At 41.0% G+C, this 23206-nt stretch overlaps 1 protein-coding gene across 18 annotated transcripts in view; it reads left to right on the top strand.

Moving 5' to 3' along the window:
- robo2 (roundabout, axon guidance receptor, homolog 2 (Drosophila)) overlaps positions 1 to 23206 on the top strand; it is a 281917-nt gene that overhangs the window by 110426 nt on the left and 148285 nt on the right. For 13 of the 18 annotated variants that reach the window (XM_078929649.1, XM_078929644.1, XM_078929638.1 and 10 more), the window contains exon 2: positions 19279 to 19605. In XM_078929649.1, the coding sequence (XP_078785775.1) occupies positions 19279 to 19605 (327 nt within the window). Of the gene's footprint in view, positions 1 to 3585; positions 4478 to 19278; positions 19606 to 23206 lie in introns of those variants that run through there. The other 5 variants (XM_078929650.1, XM_078929645.1, XM_078929646.1 and 2 more) reach the window with 1 other exon arrangement.

Below are 23206 nucleotides of genomic sequence, written 5' to 3'. Positions count from 1 at the left end.
CTGAGGGACAAACTTAGACTTTGTTGTCAGGCTGTTTTTGATGCAACACAGTGAAGAGCGCTTAAGTTCCCTTCTGCCAGCTTTGTGTCTATTTTGGGAAAAAGAAAAAGGATCAAGATTTGTTAGATCTTTCTTTTTTTTGCAAGAACGCACTCATCCTTGTATCTTTTTCTTTGTATAAAATAATTCAATAGGTTATTTGGATAAACCATAGTGAAAAAAAAACATGCTTTTGTTATGCGTTTATGTCAATAGGTGCATTACTTTTGCGCTGCTATTCATGCACAGTGTAAGTCTTATTTTAATCCAACCCAGATTTTAACCTGTTCTTCTCTATGGGTCCCACCCATGGGACAAAAATAAACTTAATTACTTTTGGAACCCTAATCTGCAAGTTTTTCAAAATTCAGCAAATGGGAAGAAACTCGGCTGATGGGTTGTAAGAAGAATTGCTATCATGCAAAAGACCAGAAAAACTCTAAGTTCTTATTCCAAATAGTAAACATGCAGAGAGAACAATGCATACAGTATTTGCCTCAATTCTTTTTTATACCTTCAAAATATGAACTTAAACATGGTCTCATTTGAAAGACAATTCTCCACAGGTTTTGAACATACCTCTACAAATTCAATGAGAATAAACCTCTGGGAATTCTGGGCAAAATAGTAGCATAAAGAAAATATTGCAGGAGGGGGGAGACGTTATTGACTAAACACAACCTAATAACACACTTCTATAAGTCCAAACATGTCAACAAAGATTCACAAACAAATAAACTAAACATATTTCACTGGCACTTCAAGGTTTCCATGCATGTAAATCTTAATACTGTAAGATTACAGCTGGGCCGGTTATGAGCTAACATAGTAGCTGGAAAATGTGACTGTCAAACCTTTCTACTTTACCTTTGATATTTTCTGGTGGAAATATACACTCACTGGCCACTTTGTTAAGGTACACCTGTTCAATTGTTCATTAATGCAATTAATGCATTTATTTTCAGCCAATCACATGGCAGCAACTCGAGGCATTTAGGCAAGTAGACATGGTCAAGACGATCTGCTGAAGTTCAAACCAAGCATCAGAATGGGGAAGAAAAGTGATTGAAGTGACTTTGAATGTGGCATGGTTGTTGGTGCCAGATAAGCTGGTCTGAGTATTTCAGAAACTGCTGATCTACTGGGTTTTTCACCCAGAGAATGGTCAGAAAAAGAGCAAACATCCAGTAAGCAGCAGTTTTGGGAGCGAAAATGCCTTGTTGATCAGAAGTCAGAGGAGAGTGCCCAGACTGGTTCCAGCTGATAGAAACGCAACAGTAACTCAACTAACCATTGGTTACAACCGAGGTCTGCAGAAGAGCATTTATGAACTCACAACACATCCAACCTTGAGGCAGTTGGACTACAGCTGAAGAAGACCACAACAGGTGCCACTCCTGTCTGCTAAGAACAGGAAACTGAGGCTACAGTTCACACAGACTCACCAAAGTTGGACAATAAAAGATTGGAAAAACATTGGTGGTGGTGGTGTTATGGTGTGGGTATATTTTCTAGGCACACTTTGGACCCCTTAGTACCAACTGAGCATGGTTACAACACCACAGCCTACCTGAATATTGTTGCTCACCATGTCCATCCCTTTCTGACCACACTGTACCCTTCTCTTCTAATGGCCACGTCCAGCAGGATAACACATCATAGAACTGGAAGCATCCCAGACTGATTTCTTGAACATGACAGTAAGTTCAAATGGCCTCCACAGTCAACAGATCTCAACCCAATAAAGCACCTTTGGGATGTGGTGTGGAACGGGAGATTGGCATCATGGATGTACAGCTGACAAATTTGCAGCAACTGCGTGATGCTGTCATGTCAACATACACCAGACTCTCTTAGGAACGTTTCCAGTACCACCAAGGATTAAGGCAGTTCTGAAGGCAAAAGAGGTCCAACCCGATACTAGCAAGGTGTACCTAATAAAGTGGCTGGTAAGTGTATATTGTAGGTTCAAAAACACAGTGGAAATTTCTACATGTTCTACAAATTTCTACATTCTACATTTCTACACTTACCTCTTTAATGATCTATGCTATCAAACTGCAGCTAGCATGCTTTCTGCTGATTTCAGCAGTTATTAACAGGAGAAACTAAGCTTTTGATTCTTACTGTAATGCAGCCCAACAAACTGTTTGCTCCACTAATACTGTTCATCCGATCTCCCCTGACCTCTAATAGGTTATTAAACTTCCTATTTTTCATAACTGACCCATAGATTTACTGAGAACACAGCTAACACCTTGGAAGGGCAAACAAAGTGACCAAAGTAGCAGTATTTTGATGGATTTAATAGAATCCATTAGTAGAAAATTTGTTATATTTAATATATACATATATATTATGTGTGTATATATATGTGTGTGTGTAACCCACCAACGCCAACAGAGTCTGGGTAGGCTCCAGCAAACCCTTGACCCCAAATGGGAATACCGGGCTTAAAAGATGGATGGATGGAACGTAATTTGGTCATGAGCCACATAAATAATTTTTGATACCAACATTTTAATAGAAACACGAAATAACTTTTTTTTTAATTACCTATGTTAAATGGATATTTAAGATGGGGTAAGATGTATTCTTTTTTATGTCTAATCTTTCTTCACTAATATTATTCATTGGGGCCTTAAGGTTGTGATACATGTTCAGGTACATTTAATTTAGTGTTTTTAGGCTCGCCAGAACCTAGACATTGATACTTTGTTTTCAGTAGTATTTAAGTCACATTTGCTTCACAGAATTGTTTTTAGTCCTGGATTTGTATCTGCTAGTCTCTATTTCTCTTTATTCCAACCTGAACAGTTGTCATTTGTTGCATCTGACACCAGTAGGGGGAGCTCACAGCTCAGCCTTTGTCAAGCTGGAGCCCATGGGCTGGACAGGACTGCTGGCAGCTCACACCACACCAACCACCCTGTCATCTCAGAACATAAACATTTACATCTGTGATTTTACATTATCACTCGTATTGTCCACATAATGTTTTATGATTGAAAACTTTATTTTAGTTGAATTCCGGCCTCCAGGTGCCGTATCCAGTAGATTTCACACTGAAGATTTATGTCTTAATTGTTAATAGGGAGAATGTCTGTCCTGTTTTCTACAGGAGGTTGGTCATTGATTTCTGATGTGATACAGATCATATTTGTTCATCTTCTCTATCTCAGCTCCACAATCCGGATTATTTTTCGTCATTTGTGGAGGCAGCATATTCTGGGATTATAGCTCCATTACACGCGTAACTTTCTAATTATTTCCTTATCTTGATCTGCCTTCTCTGGCTCTGCATCTTCTTGTTTTCGTTTTCATAGCTTGAAGGTGTTAATGTTACACCTAGCAGAGTTTCACAGTAAATAAAGTTAATCTGTGGATTTTTTTAGATAACTGCCTGTAATCTTAATGAGTTTAGTGCTCATATTGTGTGGTGAACAATGGCCTCATGCGCTCACCATTCAGCCTGTGCGCAGCCTAAATGATATGTAAACATGCAAATGGCTTTTTATGGGTTTGCTCTGCGCTGCGTCCCCGTCTGGGATAGAAGTCTTTATTATCACAGCCTTGGGGAGATTTGGACTGAGATCCAATCTCCCCCTGTGAGTTCAGATCGCTTCACACTGCCACCCCCCCCCCCCCTCCCGTTTTTGTCCTGGGGATCGGACCCGTGTTTCGAAGCAGCAGGTCTAGTGGTTTCCGCGCAGTGTGCCGGGCTGTGCCGTTGCGCAGAGACCGTGCGCTCCTAGTGGCCGAGCTGCTTTTAACCCAGAAACAAATGTCATGTAGCAGATTATTTTTTTTAACGCTATGCGTTTTCCAGGAGCCGGTTCTCGTCTTAGAGAAGCAACTTTTGGTGTCTCTGTTGGAAGTTTAAGGCGGACTCTCACTTTAGCTGTCGTCTGAACTATGGAGAAATCACAGAAGATCTAAAGGTGCCAGAGGCGCTTCTTTTAGGAAAGACAGGACCTGCGGAGAAGTGCAGAGCTCGTGCGCTGCCTTTTACGCGCGTGGACTTGAGTATCTCTCTTCTCAGACTCAGTGGGCTTTTGCTCGTTCAGTGGGTCATATCAGGAAAAAAACAGCACAGATTGCGGATGAGCTGGCGGCGCGAAGAGGGATAATACTCCAAAGCGCGAGAGTTTGGATTTAAGCTTCGGATGTTCACACCCCGAGCAGCTTCGGGTTGAACTGCTGTTAAATGGATCCTGTCTGTTTTTGGACATTTAAACTGGCTTTTGTCAGCAAGTAGGGCAGTCCAGCACTTGCCCATCACTCCCGGAGACGCGGAGTGGACCTGACCGTCATTTGGACACATCTCCCACGCAGAGAATTGGAGATTTTCTGCGCCCGCCGTGGATGTTTTAATATGCTAGTATGGGTCCACTAGCATTCATCCTTGTTAGTGGATTCCTATATTCACAAGTTGATGGTAAGTTGCCAGACACGTGTTTTTGCGGTAAACTTCACTTTTAATTGAATGGAAATTAATAATTTTGCACAGATTGGATACTTTTCTGTACTTTTTCATACCGGAGTATAGTGGCATAAATTAATAAGTTACCAGAAATAGTTTTCGTCAAAAAATGTACTAATGAAGTCAAGATTTACACATTTTGATCACAGATGAGTTATTTGTATGATTTGTTCAGTTAACAAATTCAGAGACATAACCAAACCAGCTAAGATCAACAGCTCCTTCATGCAGAGATACAATGCTGATTTCTGCGGTTTTTAAAAATCATGATTTTCTCCACTTAGAACTATTAACCATCATGCATATTTTGACAAAAAAGATAACTTTATTAAACAATATTTTTTTTTCAAATATTATAAGGATATTGTTATTGTATGGGGCTCTTATGCCAAACAAGTTTATTATAAATGTCATAATTAGTGCAAAAACAAACAAACAAAAAGTTAATGACGAAAGTAAATTTACTCATTACCCTATTAAATGTGTTTTTGGTACAAGTTTTCACTTCAAAAATTAGAGCTTGAAACACAGTCTGATTTTACTTAAATCAGTGTCATATTACTGCATTCTGGTCATTTCTATTTCCTGATTTGCATTTAAAATTTGGGTCAAACTGACCAATGACATGGACCCTAATTCTCTGCTGCACCCAAAAGTCTGAGCCCGTCTTCCCCCAAATGCCTCGTCAGCATGGTAATAGTGTGAAGTGTCGGTTCTGTGAGCCTACAGCAGGTCTAGTTACAAGGTGGAATTTCAAAATCAGTTCCTTTACAGCGCTGACTCACAAGCAGCACTCATTAAATGGGACAGATAAGGGGACAGAAAGCATAACAGGGATGGGCCTAACCTCTCTGACTTGTGGAATGAAAATCCAGCCTGACGTGCTTTGCTCTCCAAAACTGCTGGTTTGCTGTCATTTTAGAGCTACTTCCATAGTGTTGTTACACTCCAAGCTTGCAGACAATAAGAGCCTTGTTGTCATTGCATGAGAAAAGGCCAGTGTTGACAAATCGCATGCTGGGACATTAAATCATCATTTGAGGGCGATGATTCAAGTGTGTGTTTGCTTTGTGTAGTTTGTTTTGCTTAGGTGTATGTAAGGAAGGGATTGTGTTATCTTTGGATGAAAAGGCCTGTAAAGTCCCATATTTTCTTTTCTTTCACCTGTCAGCTCTTGCTTTTGTTCTTCTTCACAGCTGCAAGTTTAGTTCAGTGTTGAAGCCTCCTGCAATCAGCAAATCAAGTCTCTTTTTTTGCTGGGATTTTGCTTCCTTTATCTGCTACTTTTCTTCACGTCTCTCTCTGTTCAGCCAAAGCCACAGTTGCTAAGCAGTGGCGGATGGCATTGCAAGCTGGCCACAAGGAAAGATTGCAGATCTCCCCGAGGGCAGTTGATCTTCCCAGTCATTAGCCTGTCACCCTCCTTCCCCCTTTCCTTTGCTCTTCACCTACATCCCAGCAAAGCTCACCCATCACTCAGCTTTTTAAGAGGTAATCTGAAGGTCCTCGGAGAGGGAGGAGCTTCTTCTAACAGTCTGCTCTGGCACACAAAAAAGGCCTGAAGTTGTATTCACTGGGCAGCACAGGCAACAAAAGCCAAGCTTTGTGAATGGCGTCAGTCACTGTTTAGTGCTCTGTGATTAATACAAGCAGCAGGAATGAGAGGAAAGAAGAGGTTATATTATACTGACAGAGACAGAAACTGGGCTTAGATAGAGATGTTTTATGAAGTGACCTGAAAACAGGGTGGCTTGTAAGCAAAGGGTGGTTTGGAGTGGAAAACATTTCCAAGAATACCACACCTGGAAGCTGCCCAGTTATCCCAAACTCCTCAGTTCTGAGTTTAACAGTGGATTAAAGCGTGCTCTGCATAGTGAACATGCACTCCTGACCTTCTGCTATTCATAGGTCTCCTACATGTTGGTGGGTGATGTAGGGGCTGGTGACATCACATCCATCCTGGGTGCTGAAACATGGCCCAACTTCAAGCTGTCGATGGGACAGAAGAGACGTGAAAGGGCACATAGTGAGCGGTCCTTCATCCGCCTGCTGGGCATGTGGTTTCACTAATGCTGAGTCAAAAGAAACTCAAACCTGGACTGTGTGTGTGTGTGTGTGTGTGTGTGTGGGTGTGTGTGTGTGTGGGTGTGTGTGTGTGTGTGTGTGTGTGTGTGTGTGTGTGTGTGTGTGTGTGTGTGTAAAACCAGTGGTAGGGAGAAAGGGAACAAGTTCCATAAAGTAAAAAAAAAGAGAGGGAATAGTATTTAAACAGTCTTTTAAAGAAAGATGGCATCAGTGATGTTTATTACCATCCGACGCGGAAGCAGGGCAGCTTGTTTGATGAGTATGATTAAATGAAAAGGGGTTTAAAGCACTGGCCTATAATGGAAAGTAAGCTTGGATTAAAATAGTCTAAGTGAGCGATGAGGCGAGCTGAGGTCATTGTGTAAGAAGAGTCGTCGTGATGTCTCAACCCAAATGTGATTGTTCTGCTTGAGCTGGCACCGTTTAGGGAATGTTATTGTAATTGTGCTTCATTTTCTGGAATAGGGTTCCTATAATGGTGAAGCTTCATCTGAGATGTATGAGACGCTCCTCTTCACTGCCTCGCATGGTCTCATCACTGTCAGAGAAGTCATTTTCCTCTGCAGCACTCAGCACTGCTGCTTATAATGTGATTAACATCAAAAACAATGTAAGACTTGGAGGCGGCTATCATAACAGGAAGTGAATGAGCAGGAAAAAGAGGAGTAGGGGGGTTTGGAAGTATGTAAATGATGAGTGAAACTTGATCAGCGATGTGGCCTGTCAGCTCCTGTATGTCATAAGTGTAGCCTAACCACTCTGCATCAGAGCAGTCACTCCACTCCTACAGAACAGCCCAAAGTAGAATTTGAGATGTCGTTGCTTTCATTCAGTCAGTGTGATAACTCAGAGAAGCAGCCATTGCAGCTGTATTAACCAATTCTGACCTGACGTGCCCCTTTTTTTCACCACATGTTAATGATTTAGATTAAGCAAATGGTGTACTCTTAAATTCCAACTCCAATCATCTTTTGATCTATTTTAAAGCATTCCCAGTGGTCTTTTAATCATGAATATGCAATTTTTAGCCAAAATCAAAGAACCTGTGTCGTTTTCTAGGACATCGTTTCTGCAAAGCGGCAGTAGTTCATCATCAGAAATTTGCCTCTGAGATTAGTGCAGGGCTGTTGGCACAGAGTAAGCCTGCTCCTACTTCCCGATATCCATTTGTTTACACTCTACCACAAGCTTATACCCACTCGCAACCCCAACCTAACAATATCGGTGCAACAAAAGTGGGAAGCAATATTGGAGCTAGCTAGCCGTACAGCCGTACAAGGAAAACAAAGACGCACATGGATCTATCTGTTTACAACTGGATGCATCAGAATAGAGTGGAGGCTTGCTGTAGTAGTCTACATCACACCTACAAACTTTTTCCAATGGGATTTTTGGGTCTGCTCCTGGCTTACAATTTAAATAAAGGAATACTTAGAAATGCATTTTAAGCTTAATTGTTTTTATATATGTCCTAACTCATGAAAGCAGAAATAACATGTTAAAACACAATTTTCTCTTAGGTCTTTAACATTTGCTGAAAACAAAATCTGTTAGAGAGAGCAGATTTAATGGAAACTGATACCATCATCACTCAAGCAGGACTGGATCATTTACAGAGCTGAACAATAGAATTTGCTCTGATGTGTTTTGCCTTCAGGGGGAAAAAAAGCAAGTGTGAGAGATTATAACAAGGAAAAACAGGTTCATTTCAAATAAATAGCTGCCATGTATCTTTCCTTATATTATTTTTATGCTCTTGAACTTCTCAACCCTATCTCCCTTCCTGTGTCCCATGTACCCACACACTATCTCGGTGCAAGAATCTTGTCCTTGTTGCTGTCAATGAGGGTGGAATTCAAACACCGAATGGGAGGGGGCTACACCTGTGATGGGGCTGTATAGTGAAAAATTATAAGGGGGGAAGGGGGAGGAGTGGTTGCATGAATTGAGCAAACTGACTCTTGGTGAAAGCCATTTCTAAGTGCCTTCACCTGTCTCACACACCTGTACATGGATAGGACACACCTGTTCTTTCCATTAGAGTTCACAGGGTATGGATATAATCTATTCTCTGTTTTTCCCAGAGCCGCTGTTTCCAAAACACTTGTGAGAGGCCAGCAAAAAGTCCAACTACCTTTATTTAGTCCTCGATGATTTGACTGTAGTAAACGAACCCATCATTGCTATTTGTGAAACCGACTGTGCATCAATGGGATACGTGTCTTTTTCCATGCACACGTTTAGTGAAGAACAGGACTGAACAGAACACAAGCAAGCTTTTAAACCTTTTAGAGGGATGACATGTTTGTCTTATCTGTGTGTTCATGTTGCACTCTGCTCTGAAATGTTGTCCTGGGAAGTGTTTGTGTAAAGTGTTTTCAGTTGCCCTCGCATCTGCCTCATGTCACCTGTGTCAGGGTTACCTCAGATAAGGCAGAAAAGATGTCAAGGTTGAGTGACTTGCAGAGCATGCAGCTAGATGATTTAAACTGATGCTTGCAAGGCCAAACTTTGTAAACACACCGAGAAGCATCCCACGGTGAGAAAAGTGAGAGAAAATTGGAACTGTAGTTTACACCGGACACATTTATTTCAATAGAATTTTCGAGTCTTGAGTAAATATACTTTCAGCATTATTGTCTCATGTTGGGCTGCACAGTTGGCACTCTCGCTTAGTAACAAAAGGCCCTGGTTCGAATCCTGGCTGGGATTTTGTGTGAAGTTTGCATGTTCTTCTTGTGGGCTTCCTCCGGACGCTTTCTCCCACTGTCCTAAAACATCCTTCATAAGTCACTTGGTGGCTTTAAATTGTCCTTATGGGAACGTGTGTGGGTATATGGCCTGCACAATAAATCACACATTTATCGTTATCATAATATCAGCCAGTGGGATATGCTTATTGGAAAAGACGGCTTAAACTTTGATAAACTGTTGACTTAAATGTTTCCACACATGATGGAACAATCTCATGGCGGCTTGAAGTATTTAACAAATCAAATAGAGCCCTTTAGACATTTGATTAATCGGATGGAGCCCTTTTATGTGAAATGCCTGGCTCCTATGTTGACGATATTGATCACAGAAATTGGACGTTGCAAGCTTTACTCATATTATGCAGCACTAGCATGTGTGTGATTATGTTGCACAACAATAGTCTGGTGACCTGTCCAGGGTGTACACCTGGACAGGTCACCAGACTGTAGTCGGAACTCGGGACAGGCTCTGGCAGCCCTGCAACCTCAAAATGGATTCACTAGGATCATGAAATAGATGGATGAATTTCTCATGAGTTTTTATCTTCTCAGTCATGTGGCGGATGTGGTGCAGATGTAGAGTGGTTGACCTCTGATCGAAATATTGCAGGGATGGTTGCAATATTGCTCCACCTTGCTTGCCCATCTGTCAGTGTCCTTGGGCAAAACACTGAATCCCACATTTGCTCCTGGTGGTTATAGTTGGCGACAGTGTTTGGGTGAATGGGAGTGTGACTGTAAAAGGCACAGGGGCTTTTAAGAAGGAAGTAAAGCACAACATAACTATACTCTAATTACCATTTAATGTACAGCTGTTGTTCAGGCTAACCGTTTAGGAAAGAGTTACATTTAAAAAAGATTTCTCTCCTGAGTCTTGAATGGACAATAGCTGAGCTCTCTCAGTGAAACCATGTGACCATACCTATCATACAGATGTGATTCAGTACAGCAGCAACGTTTTCAGAGTTTTTTGCACTGAAAGAAAATATTCCTCCACCTTCATCCCAGGCTCAGTCCAAAGATCTGTTCTACTATGTTTCTCCTGTAACCAACTAAACATCCAATTCTATTTTGTGTTCAGACTCAATATATTGATGTCAAACTGCCACCTGACTGCAAGACTTACTACTGTGAATCTTCTTCCAGGAACTAGGAATGTTTTTTATTCTTCGTTTTACTTGCAAATGTAAAAAAAAAAAAAAAAAACTATCCCTCTCCACCTCCCCCAAAAAACACTTCTTCCTACTGACTTTTTATCTAAGCCACCATGACACATGGGGAGTTGATTTACTGTGTTTAATGACTCCTGGTGAGACTTGCTTTGCGTCAAAGTCTCAGTGTGGAACGGAGCATCAGCCAGGTGTCACAAATGTTGTGCCTGATAGGGAAAAAAGCAATCACACCCCAAATGTCTGAACAGTTTCTGTGAGCTTCCAGTTGGGTGATGGTTTTATTTTTATTTATTTTTTTGCAGGGGAGTTGCTTATAACCATTTGTTATTGAGGAACCCAACAGCACAGACCTGCTTTAAAACTACTTAATGTAGTGAGTGCACATGAGCGAACACTTGGGAAAAACTATTAATAACATCAAAGACTTGTTTTGTGTTTGTGTGGGTTTATGGGCCTTGGTGAATTGAATGAGTCTTTCAAGAAATTATTGCTCAAACCTTCAACCCGAGAGCCCTATGCAGGACCAGATGAAGTGTCCCGTAGCATTGAAATTTAATAAATCTCGTCTTGACCCCCTTTGTGGTTCCTTGAAAAACAAAACCCGTATTTTGTAAAAGCAATTTAATTATATAGCTGTGTTGTGTTAGTCCATCATCCTGGTGGAGTGTGCTCATATTCCTCATGTTCACACATGGACTGGAGGACTGTTTGAGTGACTGGAGGTGTTGACTGCAAAGACGACTGCTGTGTGGTCACTAAAGGTCAGCACTCATGGCACACCCTCAATTATCACCTCTCAGCACAGAGTATTATAAGCACCTGAAGGCTTTCTTCTCCTCCCCAGTGATAGAGCTTCTTTTTTTTACATCAGTTCAATCTGCAGCGGCAACACAGCAATGCAGGTAAAAGGATTACAATGCTTGAGGGAGAATCAATTGATACCATTCATTTCTTTGTACTTCCCTTAGTACAAGGTGTTCAGAGGTGCCCACAGTTGAACGTAATCTAATTTTGGAGCCAGCTGTGTTTACATTCATGTACACATAACAGAGAAACTGGTGTATCTTGCAGGGAGCAACAAAATCACCCTTTTGCTTATTTAATCTAACGCACATTCATCGAGTTGCGATGAGAAACCTGCCCGACTATCATATGTTTTCTTCAAAAATAGTGCAATAGTGATTTTTATCGCAATATCTGGTGATATGGGGAATCATTCATGTTACACAACTGTTCATGTTGAGAATAAAGTGTGGAGAAGAAAAAAACAACAACAACAAAGTCCATAAAAGGTTGTAGAGGGAAAGAGAAAGTGATGAACTTGTAGCTGAGTGGTCCTGTCGTCAGGAATCATTTAATCTGCATCACACACTAACGATTTAACATGCATCCTAACAGACCCACAGAGGCAGCCTTACTGTATGTAATAATCGTGCCAAATATGACTCATCATTTTTATATTACTATGAGCTCTTAACTGATTGTTAACATACTATTTCTGATTCAATATTTTGCTCAAATCTTTTGAAAGATTTGGTCAAATCTTTACTCTTAGTCGATGATAGCAGGATAGAAATGGAAAATTCTGAAAAGTGCTGTTTGTTAAAAAATGAAGCACAAACTTAAGCAAATCATCTTTTTTTTCCAGCAAATCAGATATCCTCTTTCCCACAGTTATCTATTTATATTTTTCTTTCTGTATGAAGGAGGGGGAGGGCAAATATCCAGATGCAAAGTCAATACGACCCCCTCCTTGCACTGCCCAAAATACACTCAAGAGTGGAATTCTATCTGATATTTGTTGGAGTCAAGCATGGATGCATTGAGAGGAGCTCATAGAATTACCCCTCTGTTTGCTTTCTGAGTATAGATCTTAAGCAGGAGAAAGGAGGTGGCAGTATGCAGAGCACTGAGGTGGAACAGAGCCCATCAGTATGAGCTTGGGAGCTAACTACCCAAAATTCTCCAAGTACCGTAATTTTTTTTTTACCACCGGTTGAAGTGGAAGCAAATTCACCTGCAAACACTTTTCACTTCACCTTCTGTCTGGCTGTGAAGATTGTGTGGTTGGTAGGGTACACCCTGGTGTTGGGGTTGATTTGAACTCATGCTGTCCTCTGTCACTGACACTCTGGAGTAAAGAAGATGGATTTCGGGTGCAGATCCAACTGCTTGAAGGTGTCCTGGCAGACCAGTGCTGAGGCGTGAACTACCATTAACATCATTCTTTCACCACCCTCAGTTTGCCTTGCTGTTCTCTTAGATTTCCCTTCAGATGGCATGACAGATATGCTTCTGTCAGCCGAATGCTGAGTGAAGAAGAGAGGATGGAGAGCAAGTGTAATAGACATAGATACGGTTTGCAAAAAGCTCTATATACTAAAGCCTTAATCACATGCACCCTTATGGGGGTTGATCTAGATGGGTGCTGGAGGTTTTTGGGTTATCCTGGCCCTTGGAGGGTCATAGACAGATGTGGCCACATGATAATAGGAGCGTAGGTGTTTCTTGCTGTTCCCTTGTCGCTCATGCAGGCACCTCAATGGACGTCATAAAAATGGTCATTGTATCATTGTCATGCGTGTGGTAAATGTATCGTGAAGTATTTGTAAGGGAAACTTATGTTTCATGCATTTATGACAAACAGGTAATGCTGTTGTACAGTGCCCTTACGCCACTCTCTAGTCTCCTGATCTATTTAGAAATGGTTGGCACTTCCATGAATTAAAAGGAACGCTACCCATACATCCCTAATAAAGTTAAAGTCCTCAATTGGTCAAAGTTCAACTGGTTTAACTTTCAAAACATATTCAGTGGCCACACATTCTTGAACCCGAAAACTGACTTAAAAATCTGCACAGTTTTGCATGAACGCAACACTTTCTGAGCCCAGTGTGAATGTAGCATTAGTGCCAGGTTGCGTTTAAGGAGCACGCAAGGGGTGTGCACTTATCACTTGCGCAGCACTGATGGACTTTCAACACTGTGCACAGGATTTTGGGGTGTTGAAATAATGAAAAGTTTGCCCATTTTTCCCCTGCAGACAGCACATATCCCCCCGTAAGGGCAGTTGCAGCTAAGGCTTAAGAAACAAATCAAGATGGAAGAAGCTAACTAAGGCTACGTTCACACTGCACGGCTTAATGACCAATTCAGATTTTTTTTTTTTGCAAGGCCGTTCACATTTCCAATTAAATGCGAACTTTTGTGATCTCATGTGTGACCGTGAAATGACCCAGAAGTGACCCGCATGCGCAGAAGCGTACTCGACGGTGAACTACGTCACTCGTTGTTTGCGGAAGTAGCTAACGTTAACAATGGATGTCAACAACAGTGTTGTCAACAGCGGAGCTCTTTTTGCATTATTAAATTCATTTTCACAAAGGAGCCATCACTATTGCAATCTTCTAAATTTAAGAAGGCATTGGAGCAAGGATTGTCTGTACCCACTGTTGTGGAATGGGGATGTGTATGTGCTGGGGCCACACACGTGTGTGTGTAAGAGAGAGGAGAGAGCGTATGCAGCGCCCAACAGAACTGCTATTGACTCTTTATTAACCTGCTCTGGAGAATCTGAGGGTCCGAACGGGGAAGTGAACCCCGAAGGAGGATCCGCCTTCTGTCCCCCGCGCTTCTGACCAGGCCTGAATAGAGCTGTCACCCCAAATATTAATCCAATCGGTGACCTCACTTCCCTTCCACTGACTGGTCTCAGCACCATCGTCCACCATGGTTGATGTTTATGTTCTCGTTCCCGCCTACTTCAACGCAGAATTATGACGTTTGTAGCGTATCGATGACATACGGGTCGGATACATGTGGTCTGGCCGTTCAGACGGAGTTCGCATTTTAAAAGATCGGATACCATTCCCAAGTAGCCTGGGTCGCACTTGAAAAGATCGGATTTGTGTCGTTTAGACAGTCATGAAAAGATTAGATACAGGTCGCATATGGGCAAAAAAATCGGAATTGGGTCGTTCCTGCCTGCAGTGTGAACATAGCCTAAGTGGATGATATTCCTCTGTACAATATGTCTATAATTTATTTTGTGTTCTTGTTAAGCTGTCTGTTTTTTGCTGGGTTTTGTGTTTATTTAAAAAAATGAAGTGTAAATGCATATCAGCGTGGATCTTGGTTTTCATGTTTGATTCTTCCTTCTTAATGAAACTGCAGCGACTGGAACATCCTGCCTTGCTCTGAGGTTGCTGTTGGTTACCTGTGATCAGCACATGCCTGTTAGCAGAATAACTAATATCTCATTTGGGAGCCGTTCCTTTTTATGTCCTGCTTCTGACTACTGTGGGTATTGATTTGGTTGGTGGGCTAGAATTTCTCAGGGGAGCTAATAAAAATAATTACAAAAAGATCATCAAAGGACTGACCTTGCTCACGTGTGTAAAAATGTGACACCTATAATACAAAATACCACCTCCAGGTGGGTAGTCTGTTCAAAATACATGAGTCAAATACTAAATAAAGTTACATTTTATTGTATGGTAATATGTTTGTAACTGTTGTAAAACTTAAACTTTGCATGAGGAAAATTTGAAAATAAAATTGCACAAAGGTTGCTGCTTCTGGCTCGGTTACCTCTCAGATTTCAGCCATGTCTGGACGCTTACATGTTTGCTTATTCTCCAGTTGCCTCCGAGAGAGAATGACTGTGCTGCAGTAGGGAAAAGTGATGGTGATGTTATTGCAAACAGGGGGAAATGCAGCGTTTTGATTGGAGCGTGTGCCCTGAGACCCAGTGAAGTGCACTCGCCTCAGCTCAGAGAGCACTTGATTACACAGCAGCAATGATCGCATTAAAAGGGCAACAGAAAGCCCATTTGCCGCAAAGAGAGTGGGAAAAGGTGCCTGATAGGAAACAAAAAAAAATTGACTTTGACTTTAGTGTTGGCTTTGTTTCTAACAAGCGGCTGTGTGATCTTACTGGATGGGGCACATTAGGGGTACCTATAGATTAGGCACTAAATTTGTACAAAAATAACATTTCATTGTGCACTTACAAAAGGGAAATGTCTTAAAAATGTCCACTATCAAGATTTATGAGGCAGCTTTATATTCCACATCTTATGGATCTGTGTTTAACTTTTACTACCTCCGTACAAGACAAATCTGAACTCAGGAAAATCACAAAGGAAGTCTGGCCCTCAGCTCACTAAACCTTAAGGTTTTTCTAGCACTAAGAACAACTGTTTTTTAGAAACATTTGCTGGGTTCATTTCCACTAGAAAAGGGCGACCAGATGGAGACTTGAGGTTTAAGTGATTAGAAGGCAGTAGATTGAAATACAAATTGGATTTAAAGAAATTAGACTGATATAAATCGAATGTAGTCACCACAATTTAGTGCTGTGCATGCACGTTTGCCTTAGTAGAAGGCCACCACAGGGCTTGTGGATTATTGGGGAAGCAGATGCTTCAGTGTGATAAGAAGAAATGTGCATTCGACACTCCATCAAAGCAGATAGGTGACTCCATGTCTGTTCTTTATCTTCCCATCCATATATCAATGTCACTGTTTTAATTACTGCTTCATTTTATAAGTCAAATTTTATTAAAATAAATTAAAAAAAACAAAAGAGGTCAAACAGGAAAAAAAAAACTGCATAATAGTCAGAGCAAGTGATTGTGTCTGTTAGTGCTTGCTGCATACCCTAGATGTTTATTCCAGGAGTGAACCTTCAGTTTTCCACATTATACTAGCAAGATTAGATCATGAACCCAGTGAAGATGGTGTCAGCTTCAACAGACCTCTGTCTGTGGCCCTGGTTAGCACAAGACACATGGCTGATCCCTAATCAATGACAAGGAAATAGAGGGAATTAGCCCAAATTAGGAAGTGGCCTTCTCCCAGTTCAATGGTCATTATGGCACTGTTTGATGCCTGATTCCTGACAGTTTTCTTGTACGTTTACTCAGAACCCCCACACGCCTCATTTAGAGGCCTTCTTTTGAGCTGATAAGTGGGTTTCTGCTGACTCTTGCTCTTTTGCCCATACGCTCACCAGCACAAACAAGCAGGGTAGAGCTTGTCCTTGTTTCCCCTGGGAGGTCCAATATAAAGTGGTGGTTGAACATGTGCAAAGCCAGCTGAATTAAGACCTGGAATTTTTGCTTTTTTTTGTGAATTTCTTGAAAGTTACTCTTAAGTTCAAAGGCCTGTGTGGCACTTTTATTTTTAACCCACTGCACAACTCTGCAGAAAGTCAAAGTCATCAGCTCAACCACACAAATAGCTCCAACATCACATTTTGAGGCAAAGAGTCCACCACTAAACTTACTACAACATTGGCTGGTAAGTGTTTGGCTGCCAGCAGAACCAGTTATTGATGAGCCATTTAATAAAGTTAAAAAGAAAAGCAATCAAGAACGGTTGGCCTTATATCCTTCTTCCCTGCTCTGGGTATTTGATCATGTGCTGCAGGTTCAAATTATTTGATTGCTGCATTGTTCCCACTGCCATTGTGATGTTAATGAATTTGGCCTACAGCATCTTATCTCCATGAGTAAGACACGGTCAGAGACACACAGAGGACTCTGACTCAGGGAGCATTATCTTAGCCACCAGACTCACAGAGCTCCTCTGCAAGCACTAATAAAAAGTGGGGTCCACGGTTTCAGCCACAGGGAATTAGTGTTTAACACCAGTCTGAACCACAGTTTTTAAACTGCATTAAACCAGAGCACATGAAACAGTTTTCTGTGTTCTTCAAGTGTTAGCTGTCTGTATCTCCGTTCACTGCTCAGGCATAAGCTCCCACTATTATCAGAGCAGATGGCTGGTTTTTGTTTTTTCTGAGTTATGTGTGGCTTAATGTGTTTCTTGCATGCTCTATCTTACAAGCTTCAGCCCATTAAACAAAGTGAAATCATAAACTAGTTTTTGTGGGGGTTTTACCTTGTGGGGCTGGGGATTTTCAGGGTTCTGATATAAGTAAAAATGCTATACCTTCTCCCGTCGAGCCAGAAGTCAAAAATGGTTCAATAGTCTAGTTTTTACACAAGGGAGTTTTATTTACAAGGCCTTGCCTCTTGCAAATGTTCCTGCAAAGTATTATCACAGACAAAATGCCTTCCTCTTAAATTTAGAACATTATTACAATCTAAATTGAGTTGAGTGAAATTATGACCTTTTAGGACCTGTTCATGTGGGTAGGCATGTACAAGACGTTTCAATTCAATTCAATTCAATTTTATTTGTATAGCCCAAAATCACAACAACAGTCGTCTCGATGGGCTTCGAAGTAAAACATGAAATCAAAAGGATCACGAATACAAAGAGTTCAATAGAAAAATACTAAAATGAACTAACAAACTGACTAAGCTATACTGGCATCCCTGCCCTTAGACCCCCCTTCGCGGTAAGGAAAAACTCCCAAAAAAACCGGATTCCGGAAAAAACGAAGAAACCTCAGGGGTGCCCACATGAAGGAGGGATCCTCCCCCAGGACGGACAGGCGATTTACCAGAAATCTTAGAGAAGAATTAACTTATCTAAATCTACAACTACATATATAAAAGTCCAGCAGACGAGCTTCATCCACGTTTGATTTGGTGTGTTTTCCCTGTTCTGATTGGTGGATCTTTTATCTTTCCAGAATTAATCAGCATCTTGGTTAACTGTAATAAAGCCAGTTTTTTCCTGTTTAGACAGTGTCCATTATAATTCATATTCGCTGATACAGGCATCTTACTGAAAGATAAACACTTGTAAAAAAACAAAAAACTGACGTTTTGTGTGCTGTGGCACCCATTAAACAGGGTCTTGGCGATGAAGTTTTATGCCTCAGAGTTGTTTAAGTGTTAAAACGCAAACATCTTAGTGCTTACCTGTTATAGATAGTAGGGCTGGGTATCATTACAAAACTTGAGATATTGATGCTGATACCTTGAATTCAGTACGAGTTCCTGAATGTTACAATTTAAGATGTTGATTATGGTATAAGAAATAACTTTTTTAAATAACACATGATTTTAGAAACTTTTTATTTTTATTTTTACTTTATTTAGGTTGAGTCTTATCATTGAGCTCATTGGCTCATATATTGGGCTCTTAGACCAGTATGCAAAAAATAAGCACATAAGGAACAGAATGAAGCTTCGTGGCACTGAATATCTCCTGAAGCAAGCACGCCATTTTCACTACCCCACTCACATTGACCAAATGATTCCCTTTGGTATCCAAATTGGTTATTGAATCAAAATCATTCTTTTGATGATAGTTTTCAGACCATTTGGCTGGTACTCCAAAAGTATGTAATTTGATACGCATACCTACTAGGTAGCCATGATAGGGAGCCATCAAACATACCCCACACTGTCATCAGTGTTGCATTTGAGTGTCCTTTTTAACATTTTTTTCTAACTTCAAGTCTGATGGTAAAATGTAGACATGTTTTGCTAGCACAGTGCTCCATTATGTTTCCTTCCTTCCTTTTGAGTGTTTTATTTGATTTAGCTATAGCACAGTTTTTCTCTTTATTTCACTAGAATGTTTCTATTGAGTTTGACAAAGCACATATTGATTATCTAAATATCAGTCTTTCATCTTAGTTTTTAACAAGTGTTCTTAAGCCAGGTTTCACAGATCATTCACTGGAGCAAAATTTTCCCAGACTCAATAGATCATTCACTCATAAAGGGGTATTGAGAAAGCGTGCTTAATAAAATTAATCAAACTAAAGCCATTGTCAGTTTATTATGTATTGCCTCCTTCATTATCCTTTTCCCTCTTTCAGGATCCCGTCTACGCCAAGAGGATTCCCCACCCAGGATAGTGGAGCATCCCTCAGACTTGATTGTATCCAAAGGGGAACCCGCCACACTCAACTGCAAAGCAGAGGGGCGGCCGCCCCCAACAGTGGAGTGGTACAAGGATGGGGAGCGGGTAGAAACGGACAAAGATGACCCACGTTCACACCGTATGCTGCTTCCTACTGGCTCGCTATTCTTCCTTCGCATTGTTCACGGACGACGGAGCAAACCGGATGAGGGATCGTATGTCTGCGTGGCCCGGAACTACCTGGGAGAAGCTGTCAGCCGCAACGCATCTCTAGAAGTAGCATGTAAGCTAAGACTCAGTTTTCTCCCTTCTCTTTGCTGGAGTACAGAAGTGATTTTACTTTTAGGTTACTAGCTGAATAGAGAAATGGTCAATCTTGCTGCAGATGGGAAAAATAATTATTTTGCTCTCAGCTCAAGACAATTCAATCTTTTTTTTAATAATAATGGAAAATTGCACTCAATGTACTCAAGGAAATTATAGAAAACAAAACAACAAATCGTCTTTGAGACAGCTGTAATTACACTGTTTTTATAGTTCACCTAATCTTGCTTTCAGTGCAGTCTGTTTGCCAATACTAATAATGTCCTGGGGTTCAGCAATTGACCTGTTGGGTAGGGTAATGATTTAAAGAGAATTGGGTTTCATCCATGGTGGATTTTATACAGGCTTTGCTCAGGGGCAAGTGGTTTGAAGTTGTCTGCAGACCTTTAAGTTGGACACAAAGCTGCTGTCAGTCCATGAGAAGGACATGATGGCCTGGCAGACACAGGTCCCCCACAGGTGAGTGGGGGTAGAATGACAGACATGGCTCCTGATGGACATTTAGCTCAAGCTGTCTGGAGTGAGTTGGTGGACGGTGACAGGCAGAACCTGAGCTGGAGATCAAATTACCTTTGAAGATGATCCTACTACTCCCCCCACAGCGGGCTTAGGATGGGCTTCGAACTGTGGCTCCCAGACACTCCATGCTGCTCAGTGTGAAGGGGAAAGTCTCTGTGGCATTTTGTTGTTTAGATGTTTTTTTTCTTTCTTTCTGCAGTAAAAAGCTGTCTTTTCCAAATAAGCACAGGTTGTGTGGTTAGGTTTAATGATTGATACATCATGGAGCAATTTTCAAGATCTCATCAAAAAAGTAACAGACTTTTGCATGGGGCAACTGCCAGATCTTAGTGGCAATTTATCAAATGCTGAGTTATGCTCCATTTTCAACTTACCATCTGATATTTTCTTGAGTAGAACAGACATATTTTCTTTCCAAGCGACTGCACTGTAAATGTATTTGTGAAGTGATTGCAATAGGTTGTGATACTTGGCAAATGGAAAATGGTGTGTGTATGTATGTGGGGGTGGGTTTGTTTTCTGCCTCGGTTCCAGTGCTCTGTAGTCTAGAAGGCCTTCCAGCAACCTCCAGGTGCTAACTGTGTGACAGCAACTTGATCTATTGATTGCTGTCAAAGGGTTCTCCCTGCCTAAATGAAAATGTATGAAAAATTGATGAATTTTCCAGACTATTTTATTTTCCTCTTTACGCACAATTTCTCTGTCTTCCCTTTCACTGCTCTCGCCTTCTCTGTCATGTAGAAAGGGATGGTAGCACGGGGGGTTAAATTGAGGCATTTCCCTCTCCGATGGCTTAAAGGTGAGGGGTCAGGGGGCCAGCAGAGGAGAGGATATGACGGTGAGAAAGTGATGGGTAATACCAGAGATGCAGATTAGGGTTAAACCTCTTGAAAGGTACAGATTCAGAAAAAAAAATACATAAATAAAGCTCACCAGGTTTGTAAGCATAAATGTTGTTCATGAAAAAAATGTGCATCATTAGGCTATACATTTAAAAAACTAAAGATGAACTATCTGGGTGAACTTAAATCTAAATGTTTAGTTTTGGAAGTTTTACATATATTAAACATTGAAGCTTCCAAGATTTATGTGTGATCCTCTACCCAATGTACCCATCCAACAAATACCAGATTTAGTAACTGATTGTGTGAGGTGATACCTTGGGTGCAGCTGATTCCACAGTGTTGAGGAGGCTCCTCTTCAATTCAATCATTTTCTTTTAATAATTCATTCAACTGGCATTTGTAATTTCTATGGCTAAAGCTCACAGGACTTTACATGTTAAACTGCTCTGACATTTTAAGACCAACTATATTGACACAAAATGGGAACAAAGTAGATTTAAAAAAAGAAATGGAAAAAAAAACTGAAAACATACTTGAAAAGACCAGCTCCCCGCTGCTGTAAAATTATCCCTCTAGGTGGTTTAAGACAAACCTTTGCTAATCTTTTTCTTTTTTTTTTGTACTTCATTGAAATTTTGTTAAAGGGGAATAATTTGGGTAAAAATATTTGATTATACTATCTTTCTTAGCCAGGTTCTTTAAACCTGAGATGAAGAAAAGAAGATTGCAAATGAAGGTAATACATTATCACGGGACTTTAATGACTTGCTGCAGATTTAATGGCAGGTAATCCAAGGAAAATTTAGTTTGAAAGTCCTGAAGTCATTCTGCAGGATTGGTGTTTAAACTAATCAAATTTCTTGCTAAAGGCAACAAAATGATCATTTTCGGTTTCTCTTATATCCCATCTTCATGGCTACTTTGCCATCACACTTTTATTGCTTCACTTTTGTCTTTTAAATATATTTAACATGTTATACAGACTTCCTTCTCACTCTTAATAAAATATTCAGTATGCTTTTTAGGTGTGTCCAAACTTTCCACAGTGGGGTCAGTGGATGCCCAGAGGTTTCCTGCTTTCTGCAGAATTAATCACTACAGACTTCCAACCTTCATTTGGCTCTTAGTTTAGGTCAAGAACAATGCTTAGAAAGCTTAATGGAATGAGTAACTGAGACCAAACAGCTGTGCCCAAGCCATACATCACCAAGTGCGATGCAAAGCATCGGATACAGTGCTTTACTGCTGCCCTACCTTGACCTTAGAGCAGGGAAGACATGACTTGCGTGACTACATTGTACCAATGTGCAGTGTTGGGGATATTTTTCAGGACCCCATCTTTGGCACTTAGTTCCAAGTACCAAGATATTTTGATCATACCTATGTTACTGACTTTGTGGAGACAGCTGTTATTGTTTCAACCAGACTTTGCAACACTGGATGAGCCAGTTTGGTGGCGAAGGTCTTGGCTGGCCTGAGCACCCACAAATGCACTTTGCTCATAGCTTGTTTTGGCTCCTGGCTTACGTCGGCTTATACTTACTCTATTTCAGCCAGATTTTTAAGGGGGGCCAAAGGAGAAAGGGTGGGAGGGGGTAAATCCCACCACATAATCTTTACTGCAGTGATTAGCTTTATCAGGTCCTGACATCCGTTCGCTGATTGTAAAGCCAAAGCTAATCGCACCAGTAGAAGCAGCATTTAAATAACCACGTTGAGCTGGGTTTATGATCTATTTTTTTAACTCCTAGTGCCCCCACCCTACCTTCTTCGTCTTCTGCCTCTCTTTCCTGCTCAGTGGTATCGAACACACCTTTGGCCCATCCTCCGTTCACGAGTGGTTGAGCAGGACCCTGGTGAGATAATTGAATTGGAGCTCTGAAGCAGATTGAACTCAGTGTCCAGTGAGTGAAGGGGCACTGCAGCATGCTGGACCTCAAGCTGGGCAGTACCCACCACTTTCACTATGGTGGAGTAAAGGCGAAGAGGGAGGGGATGAGTCTCAGAGAGTTGCCTCTGCATTATTAATAGAGGCCAGATTGAAGAGTCTTTACTGTCTTTACTAGACTAAATCCTTCAACTGTGTCAGCTTAAAGTGTCTAAGTAGATGTTGAGCACATATTGCTCATGAATGATCAAAGAATGATCAAAGAAATACATGAACAGCACGAGCCTCCCCATAAGAAATATGAACCT

This window comes from Oryzias latipes, chromosome 13 (assembly GCF_053564925.1).
Source record: "Oryzias latipes strain Hd-rR chromosome 13, Olatipes_Hd-rR_3.1".
In the NCBI taxonomy this organism is placed as follows: domain Eukaryota; kingdom Metazoa; phylum Chordata; class Actinopteri; order Beloniformes; family Adrianichthyidae; genus Oryzias; species Oryzias latipes.
Note: the sequence above shows the minus strand (reverse complement) of the source record. Positions and strands in the feature narration are given on the sequence as shown.